The following is a 20,198-nucleotide window of genomic DNA, read 5'->3' as shown; positions in this document are numbered from 1 at the left end:
TGTGTGTGTGTGTGTTCTCACTGCCATACAATACAATACAATTTATTTTTGTATTGTATTGTATGGCAGTGAGAACCCCATGGACTGCCATGGATTGGCATCCTGTCCATGTGCTGTTTGTGTGTTGTGCCCTGTGAATGCTGGGATGGGCTCCAGCTTCCTCATGACCCTGTCCTGGATAAGTGGGTTTGGAAGATGGAAGGATGGATGGATTCATATTTTACAGTTGGGTGGCAACTGGGCAACAGTCAACTCGGCGAAAAGACAAACCGGCAAAAAGACAACTCGGTGAAAGAACAACTTTGCAAAATACAACTCGGTGACATCCTTTACCAGTTAGGTAATAGTTAGGTTCAAAGAGATTTTTTAATTATATTTAAATGACGTGATTTGAAATGTTGAAAATAAATTTATATAATTGACAAATTAACTTTATTCTGCAGATGGAACAAACTCTATCTTATGTTATCTTCTGCAACCGAAATTGCTAATCCTTTATATAAATTGTATTATAGTAATCATATGATAACGATATTTAGAATACAAACGGTGACCTGCGAGTACGGCTTAAGGAATATCTTTACTCTCAACATTTATAAATTTATTTTCAACATTTTAAATCAAGTCAATGTCATTTAAATATCATTAAAAAAATATCTTTGAACCTAACTATTACCTAACTGGTAAAGGATGTCACCAAGTTGTCTTTTTGCTGAATTGTCTTTCGCCAAGTTGTCTTTTTGCCAAATTGTCTGTCGCTGAGTTGTCTTTTCACCGAGTTTTCTGTCACCCAGCTGCCCATGTACGATATTTTACACTACCCGAATTTATTTTCAACATTTTAAATCACGTTGCCATTTAAATATCATTTAAAAAATCTCTTTGAACATAACTATTACCTAACTGCTAAAGGATGTTGCCGAGTTGTCTTTTTGCTGAGTTGTCTTTCGCCGAGTTGTCTTTTCGCCAAATTGTCTTTCGCAGAGTTTTCTGTCGCCCAGCTGCCCATGTACGATATTTTACACTCCCTGACTTTGATAGCAGTGTCAAAATGGTGAAAGATGTACTGAAGTAGCACAAAACAAGGTTAAGGCATGAGAAAGGCAAATGAAAGAGAAAGATTTTCCTGAATGAAAAGTGGAAAGTTTATTTTTCTTATTCATTTTTCACATTTTACATTATGCTCCTGTAATGGGATGGTCATTACCTAGTCTCATCCCCCACCCTCTTGAAACAGCAATGAAAGAAATGATGGAATATTATGTTTGTCTTTAGTTTCAATTTCTAGTTATTTTGATAATCACAAGAATGATTTGTATTTATCAACTGGTAGTATTATACATAAATATTCCATAAATATTGCTTGGTTATTGTGATGTTGTGTATTATTACCATTAACAAATAATACTGTATACTTGGTGTTAAAGATTTAATGTAGTTTTACCATGTACAATAAAAAGGATAATCAGAAAATTTTTAAATGTAATACATTAACTAAAGTAAAGCAATATTTCCAACTTTGCTCAAAATAATGTGCTATTTCATTACCATCCAAATGTAGGGATATTTAGAAACACATGAACTGCTTTTTATATTTTACATGGCCAGTATTTACTCAGTTGATTCCAAATTAAATTCCATGTATTATATGGACACCACGGAAAATTTCGAAACTCTGTCATGTTAGGAAGGTATATATTGAGTTACATTTCTAGTGCCTACATAAACGGTCTAATTCAGAGTCGAGGGATGCCAGACCAAGTCATGGTACCTTCATGCACAAAGCAGTACCTGATGCTGACATGTACAGTTCTCTAGTCCATCACAGGGCCTAAACGCACACAACTGCACACACATTCTCACAGTCAAACTTACATTGATGCACACAGGAGACAAGTAACCGAATTTTCAGGATTGAAAGAAAACTCAAGCAAGGAGAGGGACATATTTTAGTTATAAATGTAAACTAATTATATATCTGCTTAATGTAAGTGGGCAATTTTTTTTTTGTATACTATTTGTACATTATTTTTCTTATCTCTCTATTATATTAAAGTTTTCCATTGTGTCCACGTTATTCAGCCTTGACCACTCCCCTCTACACCGCTTGCCCAATCATTACTCCTACTGCACACATCCTGTCTCTGTACCACCCTGTGACACTCTCAGTGCTGCTAACTCATCCTTCAACGCACTCAGTTATAATGGCAAGGTAGAAAAGCAGATTATCTATTCAAGAAAGTTGAAATTTAGACTGCGATAGAAAAACAGTGGCAAGAGCTGATAATGAACGACAAAAAAAGAAAATGAACAAAAAATAGCTGTATAAGATAAAAAATCAAGGACAAAGAGAATCATCCAATAAATGATAAAGAGAAAAATATCCTGAATGATATGCAAACAGATATGGAAAAAAGCAACGTTTACAGAATGTAAAGTAGAGGATCAAGTAATTCATAGTATTGTTTTTGGTGAGACATTAATGTAATTTCATTTTTTATTTACTTTTAATTCCATTTTTATTTTTTATTTCTACTTTTCTACTTTTTTATTATGTTTTATTACTCATTGGTATTTAAAATAGACAGTTTTAGTGAAATACTCCCGTAACTGATTTTCTATCTATACTAACTAAGGACCAAATTGTGTTCCTCCCACGCCCTGCATACTCTTCTATATACCACCTCTTTAAATATCACTTTCTCTAATGGAGGAATGCCACAACAGCCATCGAGTGGCTGCGTTGCGAGATAGCAGGCGCCCTGTACCCGTCCCCAGGGGTTGGAGAGCGAAGCGAGCAGGAGGAGGAGCTCCCTAGTCTAATTTTAATTTGTTTTTCTTTCCACGCATTTACTATTTTGACATCTTGTAAAGCACTTTAAGCTACATCATTTGTGTGAAAACATGCTAAAGAAATTATAAGTTGTCAGCACTCTTGGTGATTCTTGCTGCCATTATTTGTCATCCACTCCAGCCCTATTTTAGATGCCAGATGATGTGATACCTGGGCAGAAACATACGCTGCCTGGCTTAATATCTTACACCGGCCACATGCTTTTGTTTGTTGGACATCTCCGCCCTCTTGTGGATGCTGGATGACATTATGCCTGGGCAAGGGAATGGACAGTGGACAAATGGACATCTTGGTGCTTTATACTGCTTTATATGAATAATAAAAAAGTAATTCTGAGCTCTGTGTTTTCTCTCCGAGACAAAAGCAAACCTATATTTTGGACATAATTTCAGCAGCTACCGCGCATTATTTTGCATCCCTTTTGTGAAGCAATAAATGATATGTAATCTCATGGCATGCAAAGAAATATGGGAAATATGAGTTTACTAGCAGGAAATATGGCACAAACTCCCTTCCCAGTAATCGAGCAATGGAGCATTTCAATATATAAAATTAAATAAATAGTAATATGCACAGTCAGAAATGTAATTTGGCATTGGTGTTAGTTTGTTGGGAAGAAAAACCCTCTCACACATTTTGTTATCTTATTTATTTTCTTTCTTTCTTCTATTCTTATTTAAAAACGGAGCTAATCTTTGATTGCATTTTGTGCAGATTGAGCAGCAAGTAAGAAGTGACATCAAAGTTCTTTGAAAACTCTAACCAAAGGTGCAAATTCTTAAAAATTCCTGATTTTGTCTGGGCAAGAAGTTTGTCAAGACCAGTTGGCATGTAAAAATGAATAAATACAAATTTGTTCAAATATGTTGAGGGTTCAGTGACAGGGAGAGCAAATGCAGAAGGCAGTATGTATTAAATTCTGGCAGGCCTGCTTTATTGTTAAAGGGTTTTATGGTGACCCAATCCTAAAACAGTATTCCCACGGTCAGATTATGTTATCATGAAGGACCACACATATGTCCTCACCTAAATCATTGTCCTTGTGCTCACGTTTCTGGGGAAGGAGATAGAAGGAGATTGAGACTTCAGCCACATGCACTTCGACATCTGGCTATGGTTCAAGTTCATTCAAACATCCCCGTATTGTATAGACCCCAGACAGCAACAGGGCAAGCAGTGGAGCAGGTTTAGACACTTTATTCAGTCACTATAGTCTTTTACATATCTATATATATAAAATCCAACGTCTGTCTGTCTGTATGCCTGTCCACTTTTCACAAGAGAACTACTTAACGGATTAAGATCGGGTTTTTTTCTACAATTTGCTTGAACATTCCAGTTGATTTTGCGACTTCTTCCATTGCGTTAAGAATCATAGTTCACTTGCAGGAGTGATATATTCGCACTAATCTGAGATGGAGGCTGCGGACTGAGGGGAGGGGGAAGCATAACGTCAGGAGTGGGGAGCCGGGCAGGGCTCTCCTCACTGTCATGTTTCACTACTGTGTGGGTGGAGCCATGAGGGATGGCTAATTACTAAATATGCCAAAGGTAAAATGAGTTTGACAATTACATCATTCAACTTGGATGTTTAGCAGGCACCTAAAGTGCAGGAGTGTTCAGGTAGTTCTCAGTTCTTGTGGTTATGCTGCTGTAGCTCAGACGTTTCACAGCTCTGCGATCTCCTGGTGACTGTGTGCTTCCTGCTGCTACTTGTCTGAGCTTATAAAGCTGATCTGAAATGTTTCAGTTCCTAACTCAGTGCACCCTTCTCCTTTTATATAATTATTGGAAGCTGTTTGGGTCTGAAACATCCTTCTGACATTTAAATCTTAATATTTAATTGACATATTTGGTATTTGCAAAACTAACTACACATGCATGCTAAGTAGCCCACACTGTGTTGCTTGCCCAGCCATTTCAAACCAGTCCTTAACCTTTAGCAAAACACATTACAGTTCTTACCTAGCTTGCATAAATATATAAACACATTAACAAAAGTGAATGCCACGTTATTTAATTTCTTTTTGGCAGGGGCCAAGTCAGACTTGCTGACTGCAGTCGCTGATCTTGTTGCTGTGCCATCTCAAATTACACAACTGAAAATCACAGGGTATGTTTACTTTACCGACCTAGCTATGACTTTCCAGTACAGTCATGGTTGCCTCTTTTCTGATGGCCAATAGTGTGCTGCCTGGTGGAGCCGGCGTTGTACCAGTGCTGTGCGACAGTACTGTTAAGCTTCAATTTCTGCCCTTTTTGTTCTTTTTCCAATCTGTCACAATGTGTAAAACACAAGACATCAGAGAGATGAGCTTCTTTTCTGTTTGTGAGGTATAAAGCCCCCTGCTGCCTGACAGACCTGTGAAAAGGGTTAACAGCAGTAACGAACTGAACTGCAGTTACTGACCATTTTTTCCCCATTCTGTTTTAGTACATAAAATAAAAGGCATGAGAAAGACAAGCCTGTCCTCTGTTGGTGAGGTTTAAAACACGTATGTTCCTTATTCCTTGACACTGCATCCTATTGCTTTGTTTTTCAGAATGAGCATTCATTGGTTGTCAGCTCTACTTCACACACAGTCTGCCCTTCCAACAAAAAAGAAAATCAATCCACTGGAATTGTGATATGGTTAATAAGTGAAATAACCTGTCTGTGAACATTGTTTGGGAAAAATGACTTTTGCCCTGCACAAAATAGATGACTTAAACGATATGCCAAATTTATAGTTAGTTAGTATAAAATCTGTGGAGGGATCATAATACTGTATGTGAGTTTTAAAGAATTCACCCTAAATGTATGTAAACTTCTGACTTCAACTCTAGCTACTAAAGAGCAAATAGAAACGACAGAGCCTAGGTTTTGTAAAGAGATGAGAGGAGCTGATATTCCTACTTTTTGTTTCAGGGGTGTTGTGCAGATACAGTTGAATGATTTTTTACTGTGTTGCTTTACATCAATGTAGAGGGGAATAAACCTTTTAAACTTTTCACATTCCTACATCATTTTCTAATCTTAGGTAATCTAAATGACCCTTACGTCAGTCTGATATAATAGTGATATAATAGTAGAGAATGACAAAATGAGGCTTCATTTTAATAGTCTCTTATTAATAGAAGTCCAAATGAGAAATCGTAAATTCTGACAAAGTAAAAATGATATTAATATGCACTACTCAATCATCACCTTTTGTAGCTCGCAGTTTATTTAAAAAAAATTCCAAAATCAATATAAAAATCATCTATAGGAGATAAGAAAATATCTATACAATGTATTTTTATACTTCTTTGTCAGCTATTTATACTATTGGAGTAGTGATTTTTTTCTTTCATTACAAAACAATGACTGTCAAGAAATCCACATACACCAGAAACCACAGAGGTGACTGATGACTGGAATATTTAAATGTCATTAAACCTCATCCATCTGGTCATGGCAAATTTCTTGCAAAAAATATTTGCTGTCACGGCTTCAATTTCTCTGAAGTAATTTTTTAACACTACTAGTGATGCGTGCAGCGCTAAAATAAAATGTTACAAATGTCTAGATATAAACATCAGTAAACTCATTCCTTACAAACATGTTTTTGAATTCTGAACACATATTTACCACTTCCTGGGGAAATAGCAGTAGATGGACATGTGAGGACCATGCTTTAATTAAAATAATCTTTTCTGCTCATCAGTAAAGTGCCTATCAGGTTGCCGCCTATTTCCAGATCATATTAGGTCATAAGCTTTCAGTTAAGACCAAGATCATGCTTTTAGCCCCATTAGTTTGTGAGTGACTGAATGGCAGACAGACAGACAGTAACATTTAATATATATACTAACTATGCTACTCATCTAAAACAGGCTGAAATCAAGTAATCAAAGTAGGCCTCTGTGTTAATGTTTGCAATTGGCCATCTATTTGAATGTATTTTGTAATGCACTGCATTTGTCATTCCAACAGATGGTTCATCACAAACATTTCTCATCAAAAAATGCATTCCTACAAAATGTTTGTGATGGGCTTCTGTTGGAATGACAAATGCAGTGACTACAAATGTTTGTATGACAAAAACATAGCAACTGGACAGACACACGGACAGACAGACACACACACACACACTTGTCCTCATAATGAGTGTTTTTTTAACTCTTTTGCAGGCTAAGACCAGCTTGTATGTTATTAACTTCAAACTGCAAGGATTTTCAAGTACATACATGAAAAGAAAAAAAAGTACAGTCAGGGCTTCAATTATGGAATAAAATAAATACGAGGTCTGACAATTAAGTTTCCAAACTCATCCTAGAAAAAGTGCTGCATACCTCATTGCTTAATATCACTGCAGTCATCTTCGAAGTGTTCCCCTTGGGAAGCTATGCACTAATGCCAGTGCCTAGCCCACCCTTCAAAGCAATTTTCAAATTCTTTTCTGGAATGGCCATCAGAGCTGTCATCGTATTACGCTTGATGTCCAGAATGCCAACAAAATGTCTTCCTTTCAATATTTCCTTTATCTTTGGGTAAAGAAAAAAAGTCATTGGGGGCCAGATCAGGTGAGTAGGGAGGGTGTTCAATACAGTTATTTGTTTACTGGCTAAAAACTCCCTCACAGACAGTGTCATGTGAGCTGGTGTTTGTTCATTGCTCTAATGTAAGTTCTGACATTCTCACAACGGCACACAAGAACACATAGCAACAGTAATGAATGCCACTCAGTAAGACACCGCCACATGTCAACACGGACACAGCCTGTGAGACACTGATATACCAAGTTTATGAAACCTTACCAAGCTTGATTGTACAGTGGTGCCAATTTAAGCGCATGGTGGGAAGTTCGCAAACTTAATTTTCAGACCTCATATATGCTAAGGTCTGGTGTGTTTATTATTTGAAAAAGTCAAATCCTTATTTACACAACTAAATAGTGTGCCCCATTTTCATTTGATAAACATACATTTTTCACTGCCACAGTATTGTTTTACGTATTTATGTGTTTTTTTTTTTAATTATATAGGGGCAGGAGGGTGGTCCCCTTTGGAATCTAACAAATATCAATGGCTGGAAATTGACTTGGGAGAAAGAACTGAAATAAGTGCTGTCGCCACTCAAGGAAGATATGGAAGCTCAGACTGGGTGACAAGTTATTTTCTAATGGTTAGTGATACAGGAAAAAACTGGAAACAGTATCGACAAGAAGAAAGCATATGGGTATGTATACAATATGATCATTTCTAATTTTGATATCAATAAATGTGTGATTATATTCTGGGACCTGAAAATTGTATGTTATTTACTAGACGCCTTTTTATCTCTTTACTTATGACACAAGTAGTACTAGGGTGTTGTACCATGTTAGCCATTATGAATTGAGAGAAAATCCAAGCAAAATGACACCTTTTATTGGCTAACTAAAAAGATTACAATATGCAAGCTTTCGAGGCAACTCAGGCCCCTTCTTCAAGCAAGATGTAATCGATTACATCTAATTGTAAAATAAATGTAATTGATTACATGTAATTGATTACATCTTGCCTGAAGAAGGGGCCTGAGTTGCCTCGAAAGCTTGCATATTGTAATCTTTTTAGTTAGCCAATAAAAGGTGTCATTTTGCTTGTGACACAAGGAAACTATTCTGTCAGCTTTTCAAAATTATTGTTGGCGACTTACCCATTATATGGATTTTAGTCCAAATAGGTAAGCAGCTTGTTAAAACAGTGGATTGGATTCAGTTATACCATAACAATACCAGCTTACCCGGGTTTGCTTATTCTTGTCCTATTTCAGGATCTTTATTTAATGTTATGTACAAAAAAAGCAACAGGAACACTGGGGTTTCATTCTATTCCAGACATGATTTCAAGTTTTTTTTTTAGTTTTTTATGGCACGTGAAATTGATTGAAGTCTCTCAATAATCAGACTGTCTCTTTAAATGTAATACAAGAAGATGTGGAAAAAGATGATCCGCAGGCGATCACTAATGGGAACAGCCAAAAAAAGAAGATTTTCTAGTATATTAGAGAAAACTTTGGATATAATCTAGTAGGACAAAGTAAACTGTTCAGCTGAGGCATTCGCTTATATAAGTTTTAATTGTGGAAGTTTTCATATTGATAGAGTTTGGAACTATTTTTCAATTATTTTATTTATATAATAGCAACACAAAGTTTATTGCCTTTTATCTGTCATAGCCAAACTACTCCTGTACTGCCACAATCCCACAAACCCTATCTCTGGGGTACATGTGAACAGAAGGGGTGGTCACATTCCTGTGTCAGGATGATTGTTCTTTCTAGGACTATTCTGGCTGTAATGGGTTTGACTCACTTTTGGAATCTCCTAAAAATAAACAGAACAGGTTCTGAGGCACCTTTGGTTTGGACATGTGCAGAGAAGAGATGCTGAGTATATTGGGAGAAGGATATTAAGGATAGAGCTGCCAGGCAAGAGAAAAGGAGGTAGGCCTAAGAGAAGTTTTATGGATGTAGTTAGAGAGGTCATGAAGGTGATGGGTGTGACAGAACAAAATGCAGAGGACAGAAAGATATGGATGAAGATGATCCACTGTGGCAACCCCTAATGGGAGCAGCTGAAAGAAGAAGGAGAAGGTTCTGAGGCACCTAAAGTTCATGAACGTCCTTGTAGTGGTTTTTCCATGTTCCAGGCTATTGTTGCACATAAATAAGTATTATCGAAAGAAGGAAGACCAGTTATGTAACATAATAGAGATAGACAGATGGATAATACTTTATTGATCAATAAAGGGAAGTACACTCATGCATTTCTTAAAAATGTCTCATTGTTTTATGCATAATATTAAAGTTTAAAACAATCCATTATTTAGCAGTTTTACTTGTGAAGTAGCTTGACTATTGTATCCTTTAAAAGTAACAATTTTGTTTCAAATAATTTTATTTTTTTGTAAAATTCCATTACAGACAATAAGACACAAATCAATCAAAGATACAATCAGAACATCCGCTCAGTTATGTTTTAAATTAATCTTGATTCCTATCTTCTACACAAATTGGAGTGCTGTGTGATCAGAAAGCCTAATAGGAAGAAATCCCACAAAGATATTGATAAATAAAAAAGGTTAGGAGAAGCCCAGTCTCTTTGTTATACATTCCTGAGCAATTTTAAAAAAAGTTTAGATTGTTCCTTGTAGATAGGAGTTTTATTAAGTAAAATATGACATTATTTCTAATGAGTTATGGAGGTTGTATTAGTCTTCCAGTTGGATAAGTTAAGACATAGAGTCAGTAATGCAGATATCACATCTCAGATGTTAAGGATTTGCAGTAATTGTACATCCACAATTGTACTAGTAAAAACGCAAATATAATCCCGGTTTACGGCATATCCCAATATATACAGTATGATGAGTTGAAGTGGGTGCTAGAAAATATCATTCAAAATCCAGGCCTTGTCTCAAATATATTTTGGATCTTTCTTAGTTGAAATATACGGAAGCATATTAGGGCCATGGAGAAGAAAAAAAAACAGACTCAGTGAAGAAAAAGAAAGTGTTAAGTTGGCATGTTGACTTTGTTCTCTACATTTCACTTTAAGCCTTTGTTTTTTATCTCTTTACTTTAACTTTGCCATGTCGTAGACTTCATCTTAAAATCAATGTTTCATTTAGAAGATTTTCTCAAACCCCATCATAACTAATGTAGCACATTAAATACTTCGTATTAAGTGTTCGACAATCCACGTTAAACGCTATGTGCTTCTTAAATTGACTTCCTCTTGCACTGAGAGGAGCCGCAGGCAGTGATCGCCACACAGAATACATTCACTTCATGATATTACTGCTGTATAAACATTTAGAATGCTAAGATGTATACCTGATATCATTTTCATGATGAAATGCATTAAAGCATGTATTAAACAAGTGGGGGCACGGTGACATGGAGGTTGCGCTGCTGCCGAGCTCTGCTCTTCATTGTGTTGCCCTTTTCAGTTCATGATGTGTGTGAGCTGCTCCTTCATCAGTTGGTAAGAGAGAGAGTGAGGTTAAGCAAGCAAATTTATAGATTCTCTGTCCAACCCATAGAGCCAATAGGACGTCATGGTACTTAAAGGCTTCTCGTACAAGCCAGTCTCAATACAGACCATACTTCAGATCAATGGGGGAATAGAACATCTTCACACCTGCCCCCCCCCCCCCCCCCCCCCCCAAAAAAAACATTTGTTGAGGTAAAGCTTGGCAGTTAAGCAACCTGGCTTTGTGGGGGGGAAGAGAGAGAGACTATAGCAGAGAAACATTTGTTTCAAGCACTTCCCCCAAATCTGTCGTAAAATTCACTTTCATGACTTAGTTTTGCCTAAGTTACAAATAAAGACATACAAAATATTTATCAACTTATATGCAAAATCTCACTTCACAACACTGAGCTATTGAGATACAGTATTACTACAGTTCTACTGCAAAATTATTTCTGTTTCTCTAAATCTTACACTTAATTTCACTGTAAATATTTGTAAGGCCTTCATAAGTTCAGAAGCACTAGATCATAAATTATACTAAAAAAATACATGTCTTTTTGCTACGATGAGGACGTCATAAGGGTCAGAGCTGCTTTTTACTTAATTTATGCATGCAACATAATTTTTATTATTCTTCCAGATGAAGCCAAGCAGAATAACTACTAGAAAATAAAACAAAATATTAATAAGAAATGTGTCGAAAAACCACACACAGAAATGCATTGTAAGTTACATGCTCTCTATGACATATTTACAATGTCACTTGAAGTCCTAACCGAGTATGAGGGCTCAGGAATCATTTAGAAAAAAAAATTGTCCATATACAATATTTAAATACACCAGCTAATGTATTCACATTGCATCATCTAATTTATAATTTGGAAGCCAACTTCCACTTGCTGCTTTATTCTGGCAATTCTGAATTGTTACTTTTAGGTGACATTCAATTAACAATTAAAAAAAATATGCAGTGTGTTCACACCAAGATAAAGGCAGAACATGCAAAGAAACACATTTAGGGTTTCCTGTTATTACCACCGCAAGTCACTCACCTTAAGAACTCAAACATGCAGATGCTCAGTTCTCAGCCCTTCCTGCTCTTGGGGTTGCAGTTCAACTTGATGATGCCTCAGGACTTTCTTGTCTAACAATTCAAATATTTTATTTTTTTTTCTATGCATTGAACTGTAAAATTGAAACAGAGCTCTTGTATTCTTGATTCAGCTGTGGGTCAGACACAAATAACCCAAGCAGGTCAGTTAAAATAGATTGTTTATTGCTTAAGAACCTATTATTGTTATTTCCTGTGGATTGATTGCATTCACTGAATCATGAAAGGCCATATGTTCATACTTGATTCTCAAACTGTATTCAAAATAGGGACACAGGAGCAATTTTTTATTAAGGGGTGCTGCGTACTACAAAGACTACAGTATACAGTATTCTTACACGATCCACATAGGCCTAAATGACCTGAATACAGTATAGGAATGAGAAATTAGTTTCCATGTGAGGCCCTACTGCAGCAGTGGCCGCCATTCAAATGAACTCTGACACAGATTCAAGTAAGGATCCACAACTCCAGACTTAAGATGTTGGTTCCTACTAAGTGCAAGCATTCTAAAGTCAAGTGTACGTGAACGATGGTACAAGTGTAGGTGACAATTCATCAGAGTACAGACAGTGAGACACAGCTTGTGCTGTTCCTAGCCTTAACCTGGAAATATGAGTGAGAGAGAGGGAGCAGCAACAAGGAATAATACAATTAAAGTCAGTATCAATGTGCACCCTATGATGCTGCCATGTACTGTTGCTCCCAGCTGGTGCTGGATCCTGCTTTGTACCCAAAGCTTCCAGGATGAATAATGTAGCTCCAGCAATTGGATGGATAGATGGAGCCTGTGTCACTATGTGTCAGTTACAGCATCTTTCCATATGTTTTTAAATTCACTGTGGAAGGAGAATTCTGATACCCTAGTAGTAGTCCTTTTAAAAACCACTTTGTGGGGAAACGCAGAAGTTTAATCTCATTGGCTGAAGGAATTTCTGAGCATGCACATCTGTGCTCTAATGGACTGGTGTCACTTCCACTGTTATTTTTTAGCTTTGTGTATGATGCTGCTGGATGAATCATTTCATTTAAAAAAAAAAATCATATTTTCCAGTTGCATTAAAAAAGATTCTTTATTTTTTCTGTCTTTCATAAAGTTTTGTAAAATCTGTGAAAAAATTCTTAAATTAGTAAAGTCATCAAACTAGAGTGCTATATACATTCTGTGTACATTCTGTGCAGAAGTACTCACACCCACCTGCAGCCAATACTGAGCAAGCTCTGCACTGGTGGCAACACGATTCTGTAGCTGTCACCTCAGGAGGAGACGGTCCTGGCACTTGCTGGACATTTTTAGTTGGTCATTTTGTGCCAGGGACGAAACAATTGAAAATGGGTGTTTGTGATAAAGTTATGTTTTTATGCTAATAAAGCTCTTTTCAAAGAATTAATATACATCGGTCCTGCCTTGTGCCCTGTGTTGGCTGGGATTGGCTCCAGCAGACCCCCGTGACCCTGTGTTTGGATTCAGCGGGTTGGAAAATAGATGGATGGATAATATACATCGGATTGCTCTGCACAATAATATAAAAACAATGTGAATTGCCACCACAAAAACTGAAGCTGCAAATTTAACAAAACACAACATTTGTGTCACTGCCAAAACTTTTTGCCACTACTGTATACAAAGTTCTGTACCTGTATAACATTACTAAAAACAAGAATATTAATAAATTTAAATACAAATCTACAGTGTTCAGAACACCACAATCAAAACAGTCCAGTCCTGTCGAAATGCTTCAATATATTTGAGTGTGTTGTAACATAGGCACTGACATAGTATCCATCCATCCATTATCCAACCCGCTGAATCTGAACACAGGGTTACGGGGGTCTGCTGGAGCCAATCCCAGCCAACACAGGGCGCAAGGCAGGGAACCAATCCCGGGCAGGGCGCCAACCCACCGCAGGACACACACACATGCACACACATGCAAGCACACACTAGGGCCAATTTAGAATCGCCAATTGACCTAACCTGCATGTCTTTGGACTGTGGGAGGAAACCCACGCAGACAAGGGGAGAACATGCAAACTCCACGCAAGGAGGACCCGGGAAGCGAACCCAGGTTCCCTGGTGTCCCAACTGCGAGGCAGCAGCACTACCACTGCGCCACCGTATAGTTATAGTAGTGTGTATATATATATATATATATATGTGTATATATAATATATGTATTGTAGAAGGGTACAGCCCGGACACAGACAGGCAGACACGTTGCAGTCCATCACCACACGTTTATTTACACTACTCACTATTTACAGTCACTAAGTGCACCGCCACCAAACACCCCCCACAGTCTCTTCACTATCCTGGCTTCTCCTCCAAGCCGTCTCTTCACTGCACACACACTCAGGGCCTCTCCTTGCCGCCTCCTCAGTCCTCGTCCACCTCCTCACCCAACTCCAGCCTTGATTGCAGGGCGGCGGCTCCTTAAATAGGTGGCTGATTGAGGGCCGCACCCGGCCACCTGCCACAGTATATATATATATATATGTATATATTTTTTTTTCCCTAAGTGGGCAAACTTGGAAATTCACTTATTTTTTACTTCTAGTGAAATCTTTGACTTGCATATAATGAAATATGTGTCTGTGAGAAGTTATATTTAGAAAAGAACTATTCAGAAGGTGCTAATACATTGTCTGTGAAGGTCTCAAACGCCGTTCATGTGCCATTTACTGAATACTGGAATTTAGTCAGGAAGGAAATATATGGTGGGTTCGTAAAAGACTAATTAACATAAGAGTACTGATTACCTGCAATTACTGTATATCCGTTTCTCATGATGCTATAAATCACTGGATATATTCCTGAATTTGCAGTACTAAGTGAATGTGTGTGCAGAGTGGAGCCTATGTAGAAAAAGAAATGATTACTCACCTTTCTATGGTGAGTTAAGCATTCACACTCAGTGATAAAACTCAAGATATGGAGGCATGCCTGCTTTGAATCTCTGAAGCATTCATATCTTTCTGGGCATTTTACATTCTAAATAATATCTTATGGCTGTTACAGTTTTTTAAAGAAAGGTTTAACCATGTACAATAAATGAGACACAATAACAGAGGTATACGAATTTGGGTAATGCATTTATTTAAGTAATGATCATTTGTCCAGCCAGTGATAAGCAAATATTGGACTAGCTAACAAGGTAATGTTTTGTCCCATTCAGATGACCATTACAATTCAATTTTTAATGATCCTTTAAAGCAGAGCAGATTTCATCCCAATACCTTATGGCAGTCAAGGTGCCGTTGTCTAGCCTGTAGAGGTCTGTGTGTCCCTCCATGGATATGCCTCCCCAGACCATCACTGACCCACCACCAAACCGGTCATGCTGAACGATGTTACAGGCGGCATAACGTTCTCCACGGCTTCTCCAGACCCTTTCACGTCTGTCACATGTGATCAGGGTGAACCTGCTATCATCTGTGAAAAGCACAGGATGCCAGTTGTGGACATGCCAATTCTGGTATTCTATGGCAAATGCCAATCAAGCTCCACAGTGCCTGGCAGAGAGTACAGGACCCAATGGAGGACTTTGGGCCCTCAGGCCACCCTTAGGAAGTCTGTTTTTGATTGTTTGGTCAGAGACATTCACACCAGTGGCCTGCCTGCTGGAGGTCATTTTGTAGGGCTCTGGCAGGGCTCATACTGTTCCTCCTTGCCCAAAGGAGCAGATACTAGTCCTGCTGATGGGTTAAGGACCTTCTACAGTTCTGTCCAGCATTCCTAGAGTAACAGCCTTTCTCCTGGAATCTCCTCCATGCCCTTGAGACTGTGCTGGGAGACACAGCAAACCTTCTGGCAATGACACGTACTGATGTGCCATCCTGGAGAAGTTGGACTACTTGTGCAACTTCTGTGTTGTCCAGGTATCGCCTCATGCTACCAGTAGTGACACTGACTGTAGCCAAATGCAAAACTAGTGAAAAAACAGTCAGAAAGGATGAGGAGGGAAAAATGTCAGTGGCTTCCACCTGTAATATCAGGGAGGCTAAAAGACAGTTGGAGAGGAATATAGCAGATAAGGCGAAATAAGACCCTAAGAGATTCTTTCAGTATTTTAAAAAATAAAAATATACATTTTGCTCTTAAAAACTTGGGTTTTGGTTGCTGGTAAGGAACCATGTGGACATTTTTAAAGCTTTTTTCCCTTTAGAAGGGTTTTTTTGCTTTATTTTTTTTCTCCAGCACAAGAGCAAAAGTAGCTGGGTGTTTGGAGGGGCGCTTGGAAAATTTACTTGTACTTGTTATCTGTATTTGAACTAGCCTCCGAGGAGGCAGGGTAGAAAGCAGCAGTAACTGATATCTACATTTGTAAGAAAATAACCGTGTCCTCGGAACAGCGATTCCTTAGTTTAAAAGAAAAGAAAAAGGCAGCAGCTGACTTCAAAGCATTAAAGGGGAAGGCTCAGCGATGCGCAGGAAAGCGGCCAGCGTTAAGACACCGATCAGGTGTAAGGGGCTGTAGGAGCTGATAAGGTTTTAAAGTTTCATTTATTTGTTTATTTTAGATTGAACAGTCCTTAGCGGTCCAGATGTAGAACAGTTAAGCAGGTGACAGCGTAAAGGTTCTTTAATATGGGGCATACAAACAGTGCAAGTGGAGAGCTTTTAAGTAAGAGGAGCGCAAAGTTAGGAGAAGAGACAGAGAAAAGTAAAGTTAACCTCATAGAAAGACAAATAGCAGGCAGCTGAGAGGGAGAACAGTACAGGAGCTTAAGGGGAAAAGGTATAAAATAGCTGTAGCAGATCTTTGTGTTACCGTTTAAGTTAAATTATTTAATTTTTAGAAAAACAAAAAGTTAAGGCAGTTTTACTAATCCCACATCAAATTTTAATAATGAGGCCATTGCAATGCAAGTCCTGTTGGATGTTGGACTTTTTAGATGATGGTTTGGATAAGACACTTGTCTATGAGAGCTACATCTGCAAGAGATGCCAGCTGATCCAGCACCTCAAACTCAGGGTCGCTGAACTGGAGGAGGAGTTGGCTGACCTGCATTGTAATAGAGAATTGGCAGACTTGGCCCAGGGGTCCTTTAGAGAGATAGTGTGCACCCCCAAGCTGGCACGGGAGGAGATTCCAGACCAGACAGGTAGAAATAGGTGGGTCAGGGTCACAAGGCGTAAGGTAAAGGGTGCATACTGTCCGGGGGCATCAACCCCAGAATTAGAAGTGTCAAACTGTTATCATGTCCTTGTGGAGCTGGACAGTGTCTCTGATAATTCTGAGGTGGTAGGCAGGGATGAGGAGCACCAACGGGCCACCTCAAAACTAGTTCCCAAAAAGAGAGAGGTAGTGAAAGTTGGGGACTCAATCATTAGGGGGATTGAAGCACAGGTGTGCTCCAGAGAGAGAGAGAGAGTCTTGCATGGTGTGTTGTCTTCCAGGTGCACAGGTGGGAGACCTCCCTGGAAAGGTGGATAGGCTCTTGGCCAGGGCGGGGGTGGATCCTGTTGTCATTGTCCATGTTGGAACAAATGACATACATAAGGGTAGTCTGTCAGTTCTGCGATCTAAATTCAAGGAGTTAGGTGCCAAGCTGAGGAGCAGAACTGACAAGGTAGTCTTCTCCGAAGTTCTGCCTGTGCCACGCGCCAGTCCAGGTAAGACTGAGGAGATTAGAAGGCTTAACGCATGGCTCAAATCTTGATGCAGGGTAGAAGGGTATAGGTTTATGGGGCGTTGGGACTCCTGTTATAACAGTTGGGACCTGTTCCACCATGACGGGTTACATCTGAACTGGAGGGGCACCAATGCATTGGGGAGGCATATGAGTAGGCTAGTCGAGGATTGTTTAAACTAGGGAATGGGGGGGCAGGAAGTTTAGGACAGGCCAGGTTTAGATCTATACATGGAGGAACAAACAACGGTGTAGAAATAAAAATGCATAGTAATGTAAATTCTAAGCAAACATTTAAATGTAGAAGGAGTAACACATTAAAAATAGCTTGTCTTAATGCTAGAAGTATCAAAAATAAAGTAAGTGAGTTGGAGTTGTAATAACAGGCGCTAGAACAGTAGTGCATAAACATTAGTAGGAACAGTCTATATTAAATGGCAAGGGACTTTGACCTCATTCTTTTTGTTGGTCGTATTTTTCTTTCTTTCAGCCTTTCTTTTGTTGATGTTTACTTGCTGAGCTGACCGTTCTTCGTGGGCTGCCGCCGTGTATTGTGTGTCTTTAATTTTCTGTGACAGTAATACTGTCTTGTACGGCTCTATTCAATAAGGGCGTGCACAAAAAGGCGAGCTTCAAAAGGGTGACCTCAATTGAGCACGGCAAATAAAGGCGTTCGTAGAAAATTTAGTTCAAATGGCTCTGAAATATGTGAAGAGCAACAAAGGTGTAGATCTTTATTTACGCACGCCTTTATTCGCTGCGCCCAATTGAGGTCGCCCTTTTGAGGCTCGCCTTTTTGTGCGCACCTTTATCGAAGGATGCCTGTGTGCGCCCTTATTGAAGGATACCGTCTTGTACGTCCGCTGGCTTGTACGTCCGTAATATACCTTTAATTTTCTCTGGCGGTAATACAGGCGTGCGTGTCGGTAATATGCCTTTAATCTCCTCTGACAGTAATACTGGCTTGTATGTGGCTGTAATATGCGTCACTGTATTGTGTACCTTTAATTTCCTCTCGCAGTAATACTGGTTTGTATTTCCGTAAAACGCCTCTAACTTTCTCTGACAGTAATATCGCGCATCGCACCGTGCCCCGCGCATGCGCACTTCACCAGAAGACACCCACACATGGACACCTGGACGCACACAGGGATTTTATATATATAGATAAGATTGAGCAACACCTGGCAAGGACAGGAGTTATTCTGAACAGTGTGGCGGATGGCCGGTTCCCATGCCCGGCCGGGACACCCCTTCACCGTATATTCAGGGGAAGCAGCCCTGGATGGTGCAATACCTCCCCCTGGACACTGGATGGCCGCTCCCCTGGGTTGGAGCGGTGCTTCAGCTTCCCGCAGGGCTCCATGAGAGATGGAGTTCTCCACAGCCCTGTTGGGAATCTTGGGTGGCCGCCAGGGGGTGCTGCATGGGGCCCGGAGCCTGACTGGACAAATCTTCAGCCCCACCCGGAAGTGCAACTGGAAGCAGGTGATCAAACACCAGGAGTGCTTCTGGGTGGGCTATAAAAGGGGCCAACAACCACCACTCAGTGGCCAGATTCAGGAGGAGGAGGACGAAGCTAGACAGGAGGAGTGGTGGTGCCAGAAGGGACTGTTGTGTTGGTGAATTGTGTTTTGGGACTGTGTTGTGCCTGTGGGTTTCACGGAGAAGACGTGCATAACAGGTGAAGAAAAATAAATATTTTATTTTACACGTGCCTCAGTGTCAGTCTGTGTCGGGTCGGGTGCAATATAGCGCCTTTGTTACAACAGTCAGCATGGGTTCAGAAGAGGGAGGTTGTGTTTTACTAACATGCTGGAATTCTATGAGGAGGCAACAAAAGGATCAAAGTGGGGTTTATGATATTATTTATCTTGACTTTCAGAAAGCATTTGATAAGATGCCACATGAGAGGTTGGGCATCAAATTAAAAGAAGTGGAATTTCAGGGTGGTGTTTGTAGATGGGCGCAAAATTGGCTCAGACACAGGAAGTAGAGGGTGATGGTGCGAGGAACTTCATCAGAACTGGCTGATGTTAAGAGTGGTGTCCAGTAGGGGTCAGTGCTAGGGCCGCTGCTATTTTTAATATATATAAATGATTTAGATAGGAATATAAGTAACAAGCTGGTTAAATATGCAGATGATACCAAGATATGTGGATTAGAAGATAATTTGGAATCTGTTATATAATTACAGAAGGACTTGGATAGCATACAGGCTTGGGCAGATTTGTGGCAGATGAAATTTAATGTCTGTAAATGTAAAGTATTACACATAGGAAGTCAAAATGTTAGGTTTGAATACACAATGGGCGGTCGGAAAATTGAGAGTACACCTTATGAGAAGGATTTAGGAGTCATAGTGGACTCTAAGCTATCGACTTCCAGACAGTATTCAGAAGCTATTAACAAGGCTAACAGAATGTTAGGTTATATAGGATGGTGTGTGGAGTACAAGTCACAGGAGGTTCTGCTCAACCTTTAAAATGCACTGGTGAGGCCTTATCTTGAATACTGTGTGCAGCTTTGGTCTCCAGGCTACAAAAAGGACATAGCAGCGCTGGAGAAGGTCCAGAGAAGAGCAACTAGACTGATTCCAGAGCTACAGGGGTTGAAT

General features: G+C 39.3%; 1 protein-coding gene across 1 annotated transcript in view; it reads left to right on the top strand.

The window, feature by feature from the left end:
• Positions 1-20,198, top strand: part of cntnap3 (contactin associated protein family member 3) — a 603,541-nt gene that overhangs the window by 245,978 nt on the left and 337,365 nt on the right. The window contains exon 3 of the mRNA XM_028804840.2: positions 7,861-8,054. Within this exon, the coding sequence (XP_028660673.1) occupies positions 7,861-8,054 (194 nt within the window). The remainder of the gene's footprint in view (positions 1-7,860; positions 8,055-20,198) is intronic.

The sequence above is a fragment of the Erpetoichthys calabaricus genome, chromosome 7 (genome assembly GCF_900747795.2).
Source record: "Erpetoichthys calabaricus chromosome 7, fErpCal1.3, whole genome shotgun sequence".
In the NCBI taxonomy this organism is placed as follows: Eukaryota; Metazoa; Chordata; class Cladistia; order Polypteriformes; family Polypteridae; genus Erpetoichthys; species Erpetoichthys calabaricus.
This window is presented reverse-complemented; position numbering and strand designations above follow the sequence as displayed.